The sequence below is a fragment of the Silene latifolia genome, chromosome Y (genome assembly GCF_048544455.1).
Source record: "Silene latifolia isolate original U9 population chromosome Y, ASM4854445v1, whole genome shotgun sequence".
Lineage (NCBI taxonomy): Eukaryota > Viridiplantae > Streptophyta > Magnoliopsida > Caryophyllales > Caryophyllaceae > Silene > Silene latifolia.
The window spans coordinates 354441708-354449823 of NC_133538.1; the positions used below are offsets into that span (position 1 = coordinate 354441708).

At 35.2% G+C, this 8116-nt stretch overlaps 1 protein-coding gene across 5 annotated transcripts; it reads right to left on the reverse strand.

Annotated features, from left to right (window-relative positions):
• Positions 1-228: 228 nt before the first annotated feature.
• Positions 229-7064, reverse strand: LOC141626898 (uncharacterized). Of its 5 annotated transcripts, none has more exons than XM_074440488.1 (8): positions 6916-7064; positions 6261-6365; positions 6078-6162; positions 5848-5940; positions 5697-5768; positions 4327-4473; positions 784-870; positions 229-549 (listed from the first exon to the last, which is right to left on the reverse strand). In XM_074440488.1, exons 3-8 carry the CDS (start codon positions 6090-6092, stop codon positions 481-483), a joined length of 483 nt encoding a protein of 160 aa, XP_074296589.1. In that variant the 5' UTR covers positions 6093-6162; positions 6261-6365; positions 6916-7064; the 3' UTR covers positions 229-480. The 5 variants fall into 5 exon arrangements, with proteins under 5 accessions (XP_074296589.1, XP_074296587.1, XP_074296588.1 ...); XM_074440486.1 differs by having other exon boundaries at positions 229-570; XM_074440487.1 differs by having other exon boundaries at positions 6261-6409; positions 6916-6994.
• Positions 7065-8116: the final 1052 nt, after the last annotated feature.

An 8116-nucleotide genomic window follows, 5' to 3' on the forward strand; every position in this document is an offset into this window, starting at 1 on the left:
TCTCCCTCTCCCTTTTCTCTCTAACTCCGTCGCATCCTAAACCACCTCCCCTTTTTATCCTTGTGATCCTTCTCGTATTAACTACTATTAAATTGTTTTAACTTAATATTAGCTTAAACCGTAAGAAGCTCTCATATTGGTATGCTAGATCTCAATAAACAAGATGCATCACCCAGAGTAGGTGAAATAAACCATCCGTGTTCACAAATAATTAACATGCACAACCACTTAAAATACAGGTAGCCATGAATTAAAATTTACCTTTCGAATATCATATGAAACATAAAAGATGCTACACATTATTACACAACCATGTCTTTTCTAAGAAAAGTCAACTTACACTAACTAAAACCTATAAACAAAACAGAGCCTATACACATCCAATACTGTTACTATAGAACACATAAATAACAATATCAAGACAATCTAAATGCCATGTCTTGTAGAAGAGTTCGTTTCTGCAAAGCATTTATAACGTGATTAGACTGCATTCTCGAGAACATCTGTGAGTATTGCGGCTGCATGGCCAAGCGATTCCTTTGCTGCCCTCTTCAACATGTTCAGCCAAAACTGTATAGTCAGTTAGATAAATAGTCTAAAAAATCAATGAAAAAGCCCATCAAAATCAACAAGACAACAACTCAACAAATAGTCAATCAGCCATTGTCCTTTTCGTCGTATTGAACTTTGGAAGCAAATATGTCAAGTGTGAAGGAGAAGAAAGATAGGGTTGGCATCCAATTGAAAAGTGAAAACTATTCAGAGACAATGAATAAGATCTACCTGAATTGTTCCCAGATGCCAAGTTCTTGATACACTCACACCTCCCATGTAGCTTCCAATGTTGGCAACCAGAGCACCCTCTACATCCTACAATAATATATTGATAAATACATCAACCACCATGGTAGAGATTTGCCATAATGAATGGCGAAATAGAAAGTTCGATGTTGTTCTTCACTTCCATCATTTTCCTTCGGGTCTATATATTTCAAATGCGGATTATTGGCCACAAAGTGAATGATGGTTCGTCACTCAAGCTGAATTAGTTTACGACACATAAATCCTTAAGATAAAACCAAATGTGCTCTACTTACTGCAACAACTGCTGAAATTTGACTGGAAATAGTCGCTGTTTTTTGAATATGTGATGCTATATGTCAAGCAGAATTAACTAACTGTGCCAACCACTAATCCGAGTTCTGAATAAATCATCTACATATTATACAACAAACGAATACAAAATGCATTCAAACTGGAAGTAACCATATGAAATTAACATAAATCAAGCTTCAAGACAAAATAGACCAGCTTAATTTGAATCAAAGACCTCGTCCAAAACACACCTGAACAAGATAGTCGCTATATAAGACAGTTAATAGATCCTACAACCAGTTGTACTCAGTTGTATACTCTAGAACTCAAGCTATATAATAAAGTTTTCGAGTTTTGTTTTAAAGAAGTCGAGCTGTACCCTAAAATTTATGAGCTACTCACTTAAACATAAAAAAAATTAACTTTAAGAAAGCTCAACAAAATTACACATAAGCTCGATAAGATATAACTTGGTTGTATGATGCTATTATACCAATGGAGGTATAATATTATTTGTGCTATATAAGATCGTTTGCTAGAAAGCGAATTTTTCCATCTCAACAAATAAATACTGAATTCTAGAACAATGGCAATTGGTAGAACTTAAAAAGCAAATAAATATTGTCTGTGTAGTGTTTGTGTTTTTCAAAACTTGTATAAATAGAGGGCAGGCAAAATCAAACAATCTCATTTGAAAATCTATGCGAATGCGTAACTTATTCCATTTTCATCTCGTTTCCCCTTCCTTTTTCTTCTTAAAAATGTATAACAAGCTCTTAAAATTGACGGTCTTTGATAGTTTCGCTCCAAGAGACCAAAACCACCCCAAAAAAGAAAAACTTGTAGAAAAAAACACTGCATTTTTCACGCTATATATGTATTGCAGCCATAACGCATAACTGATCCTACAGACTTCTTTCACTAAAATGAATCGGGTAAGCTCAAAATCAGTTGCCTTAATTGTAGAACAATGACAATTGGTAGAACTTAAAAAGCAAATAAATGCATATACATAACTTTCGGATAGACCTGACTACTGCGGTATACCTTCTATTATTAAACAGAAACCCAATCCTGCACACTACATGGATACGTCTGTACTCATCTTAACTCCATTATTTGTATGTTTCAATGTTAAGTCTCTCGTTTTTTGTTTTTTTCATGATGCTAACACATCAAAGAAGCCATCTTCGAGCACATAAAAAAGAATAACTACCACCAAACTTGATTTTTAAGCACGTGTCCATCCTTTTTTAAAAGCTGCTCAAACTAAGCTTTCCCCAAAACAGAAACACACCCCGAATCATGACGAACACAAACTACCAAAGCTGGAACCTTTGCAAGCCTTAAATGTCACCCTTTAATTCAGTATCAATTATAATCAATGCCCAAATAATACTACATCCCAGGGTTCACAGAATCATCACAATTATCATCAACCAAGTAAATCATTTGACTAATCTAAATACCATAACTTCATCCAAGAGCTAGACTTGCTAAAACCATTTCACACTCAAGACGGTCTCAAGACTCGCAACTGAACCGGATGCTACTTAAAGACGGTCTGACTACATATTCATCCAGAGCTAGCGCTGCTTAAATCCTTTATAGCTGACTGCAAATTCATCCAGAGCTAGCCTTGCTTAAAACAGTTGTCAGCTTAAAACGGTCTCAACTGAACCAGATAGTATGAAAAGAGGTCGTCTTAAGTTACTTAAAGACGATATGACTACTAATTCATCCAATTCATCTAGAGCTAGCCTTTCTTAAAACTGTTGTAAGCTTAGACGGTCTCAACTGAACCAGATAGCATGAAAAGAGGTTGTCGTAGGCTAGTTAAAGACGGTCTCACCGTGATGTTAAGGCCGCTTTTATTGTGTTAGTCTTGCGCTAGTTAACATCTTCAGTGATGTTAAGGCATGAAAAGGAGCAAAGAGTTATGTAGACGCCAGACTCATCTTGTACAACCCACTCTGTCTTCTCAGGTTGTTGCTTAGTGCCATTAGTTAATATGGAATCCATAGTTTTCAGATTTGACTCGCTTCTTGGAGACATAAGACCTGTAAGACTATTCTCAATGTTGTGTGTAGAGCTAGAGGATTGGCCAATAATAGAATCTGAACTGTTTAGAACATGATTTCCTTCTTGTACCTTCTCAGCCAGTTCTTTTAACTGCCCGCATATATTGTTAATACCCGTTAGTCATCTGTAGCCAATATTTGCTCCGAAAACAAACGACCAAATGCGTATTATCAAAATTACGCGGATGTGTTTCAGCAGTAACCATAAACAGGATTGTTGTAAACTGAGTGGAATTTCTTATTATAGCTTTAATATTTTTGTACCCAAAATACCACATATGTTTTGGTTAATCAAATTAAATATTTGATAAAAAAGAACCGAATGGACTACTCGTATTTAAGTAAAGGACACCTTAAAAAGAATTGAGATTTTCTCTTTCGTATCCCTCAACTATTTCATTTTCTCACTTATACCCCTCCTTTTCTTAAAAAAAATCTTTAATAGCCATAAATCTTAGCTACGACTTCATAAAAAAAGTCAATTTTAATTTTAAAACTGATCATCTTTATGACATCATCGATTTGAAAAAAATCATTATTTTTTGAACTTGTCGTCGGAAGTAACGGTCAGACAAAGCGGTGATTTTTTTTGTTTTTTTCAAATTCACTGTCTTTAAGAGATCCTCGGTTTGGATAAAAAAAATCTGTTTTTTTAAACCTTAGCTAAGAGTTATGACTAGTCAAATATTTTCTTTTTAAATGAGGGGTATAACTGTATAAGTGAGAAAATGAAATAATTGAAGGATACTTGTATGACCTTAACCTATACTTCTACACCAAAATTCAGGAATACCATCACGGCATCACGTAATGAGGATCACTATTTATAAAAAGTAATGTTAGAGAGTGACGGGTGAATAGAATGTGACAAAGTCATTATTCTACCAAGAGAGATCAAGATTTCAGATAAGGTTGATTGGTATATATAAACTAAAGTTAAGTATGCTGGCATACCATCACCATCAGCTCTATGCATGGACATGATAAATTAACTCATCATACTATGTTACGGAGAGAACGCAAAACCGCAAAAATTAGATGAGAAATGAGGGGGAAAGCGAAAATCAACTATGCAAAAACAATAAGTCAATAATATATGGCAATTTTATGATTTCGCGAATGTTAATTATAACAAAGGAGTAAAGGTTACCTGAGAAGTTAGAGATTTGATGACTTTTTTTGCAGCCTTAGATTTTTCAGCCTCGTCAACTGCTACAGCCTTGGCCTCGTTAAGTTGATTTTTGGTTTTCTCTAGCTCTGTTTCAAGAAGGCGATTATTGCTGGAAAGGTTCTTTACCTGTTTAATATAATCAAAATTATAAAAACAAAAAGGTGAAAATGATACTGTTATTACCACAGAGCCTACTTAGACGATTCAACCTTCACCATAGTCAAATAATGACTAACAAAAAAAGCTTCAACAAACACGAATCTCATTAAGATGGGGCTAGAGTAAGTGAACTGATATATAAGTCATTGGCGTTTTTTGGCAAAATTTGATGGGATGAATAGTTCAACTTTTTTTGTCTTCTTATGACTTGGGCTTGGGCGGATATGGGTATTGGGTTGGCGGGTTTGTGCGTGTTCAACCCACTACTCACATGTCTTCTATTTTGGGCCTTTTCACCCAACCCTTCACGGTTTCCCTTTCTCTCACACCCACAACCACAACTTTAACTTCATCATTCTAATCCACTCATTCTCATCTCACTGTTCATCGACCCTCCATCTCCAACAAATAGTTATCATCATCAAACTTGCGCAAAAAATCCAAACGTGTATCCATCGATGTAATGCATCTATCGTTGATTTCCCATTCCCCCTTGACATCTCAGCCCTTCCTTTCTCTCACAGAAAGCCACAACTTCCCCATTACCGTTAGTAGCTATTACACAGTTTAACTCTAAGTCCCCCCCTCTATCGTTGATTTCACCTTCCCCCTTTACATCTCAGCCCTTCCTTTCTCTCACACAAAGCCACAACTTCCTCATTCCCTTTTCATTCTAATCCGCCCATTCTCATCTAACAATCTTACTTCTCACTCATCAATATCTCGTCGAGCCTCGTCGTTTTGATGAACCTCTAACGAGTTCTTCTAACCTACGTCGCTCTTTTTTTTGCTGTCTCCTCTAAGTCTTCATAAAGGTGGTGGCAACGAAGAATTGGTAGATACCAACAAAAAGTCCAGCAATAATAAACTTCAGGCCAAAACCCACTTCAGATAAAAACAAATATGAAACACAATACAGAGGTCAGTCCGTGGCACGGGCGAAATTGTGACATGTTAATTCCTAAATTATCATCATTCATTAAAGAGCAACAACACATCAGAGAAATTGAGGGGGAGAAGTGGGAGATAAACTGAAGAAAAAAATTCAAAAACGACACCGAAACTCCCAACTCAAATTTATCTGCCATTTCCCGCTTTCCAACATTTCCTGCAGATGCGTTTTGTAAATTCATAAACAAATAGGACCATCCACAAATAAACCCTAACTTAGGAAATTAAGGAAACTATACCTTCTTATCTTTAGGGAAATTAATAGATTGAAGGTATGCAGCAGCAGCAAAAGATGACGAGAAAATTTCTTCCTGAAAAAAGTCCATTATAAATAAAGTAGACAAATTTGAATAATCCAATTATGTGTGCCCGTATGCATCAATAACCAACCTCGCTGACAATAATCCCAAGCGACTCAAACTTATTTCCATATTGTTTTCTGGACTTGGTTGAGTTATTGGTCACAAACACCAATCTTTTCCCCTGAAAGAAAAGAAAAAGCTATGGAAGTATGCTAAGACAAAATAAATGATATGTTACGTTAGAAATAGCAATACCTATATTGTCAAAACCAACTTGTCGAATTAATACTCCTCTCACGTATAATCAAATTCACGAACCTTTGGCCGAAGCATATCAAGTGTCTCTGGAACTCCTTCAATCAGCTTATCTTCTTTCCATATAACACCCCCAAGTGACCCAACCCTAATCAATGGAAAACCAAGCAATCAAAACCCTATGCTATGTTGTTCAGGTTAAAATTGTTATGGAATTATATCTAAAAGACAAAATCAATAACTCACTTGATCTATCAAAAGCTCTGCCAGTCTCTTTAGGCGATTCTGAGAAGCGCTGTTTTAACCCCGTACATGTAATCTCAGCAGCAATCCCAAAGCATTTACGTAAACCTATAAGAGCATCCACAATGGTAAGCTAGTTGCTACTAGCTTACCTTTGCCACATCAACTTTTTAAGCCACAACAATTTATTACAATTTCCAATGGTTAAGCTAATTTTAAGTAGCTTTTAATCAACCCACTTAACACACCCTCTATTTTTCTATTGGTTACATTCTTCAGAGACCATTTGAAATTTCTTCTTTCTGATTTGAGCTACTAAATTCAATTTAGTTTTTATGTAGAGTCTTTCAAATGGTTAAGCAAAAGAAATAAATCTTTTTATTCATAATGCGAAAGTTCTTTTAGGTAACAATTTGGAACGCTTTCTAACAGGTATAGAATGAGGAGAATATATATATATATATATATATATATATATATATATATATATATATATATATATCATCATGGTTGTCTCCGTCGCCGTCGCCGTCGTCGTCACTGACAATGGAGGAAGAGGATGAGATGATATGTAAAATAAGTGGTTTGTTATGAGTAAAAGTACGCCCCGAAAAGGTGGACAGTTTAACCAATAATGAACCACGGTGTAATTGCATACCTGAGATCAAAGGAGCGGCGAAATCAGAGATGGTTTGTGAAGGGGGATCGAGAAGGGAGAATGAACTGAGGAGTCGTTTGGTTGCATATAGAAATTTGTATTGCCTAGGAATTCATAAAACACATGAATTTAGAATTCATGTAACACATGAATTTAGAATTCATGTGAATTGCAAAATATTGTTTGGTTCTTGTGAATGAAGTCACGCAATTCACGAAAGATTCCAACTTACCAGGTGGGCCTAGGTAAGAACTTCCTCCATTATGGAGGAATTGAAATTCATGGGAACTTCCAATTCATGTGAATTGGAGTAACCAAACAAAATACCCATTTTGCAATTCACATGAATTTAAGTTTCTTGTGTTGCTTAATGGGTAACCAAACGACCCCTGAGTGGATGAGTGGTGAGAAATTGTGAATATGTGGTGAGAGTGCGAGGAGGAATGGAGGGTTTAGATACAAATATGAATAAGTGATCGACGGATGAGAAACACCAAATAGTTGGACTGTTCATTTGCAAAATAAAAATACCGGCCCAATTGCTAATTAAAAATACCGACCCAATTGCACAACCCAAACACAAAAGGACAAAAGAAGATAAAGACAAAAAAAGTTGAACTATTCATCCCAAAGTTGAACTATTCATCTCACCAAATTTTGCCAAAATGTGCACACCCTTAAAACACCCTTGCATACTTTTATATAAGGGGGGATAAGTTACCTGAAATAAAATGCTACATAGAGTATTATTTGAGATTTCAGGTACCTGAAATAACTTTTCTTCCATTTTTTACCCCTATAATCTTTAATATTAAATTTAAATAATTATCATATCTTTTTACGTCATTTTACCAAAAATCAGCTACCTTTTCAGCTAGTTGCCAAACATTTTTTTTTATATAATCAGTTAATTTATCAGCTCGTATTTTCTGGTTAACATTTCAGATTTCGGTTACCTTTTCAGTTTTCAACTAGTTTTTCAGCTTTCAGCTACATTTTCAAGTAGTTTTACCAAACAGAGCCTTAAAAAGGACCTACTTATATTAAACCATGAATATCTATAACAAATAAATAACAAATACTACTCCCACCATCATATTCATTTCTTTATGATAAAAATATTCTCAAAAAGAATATAAACATGTAAAGCAAATGATATAAACCGATGGATTAATAATCTAATGTCTTGTTTTTCGCCAAT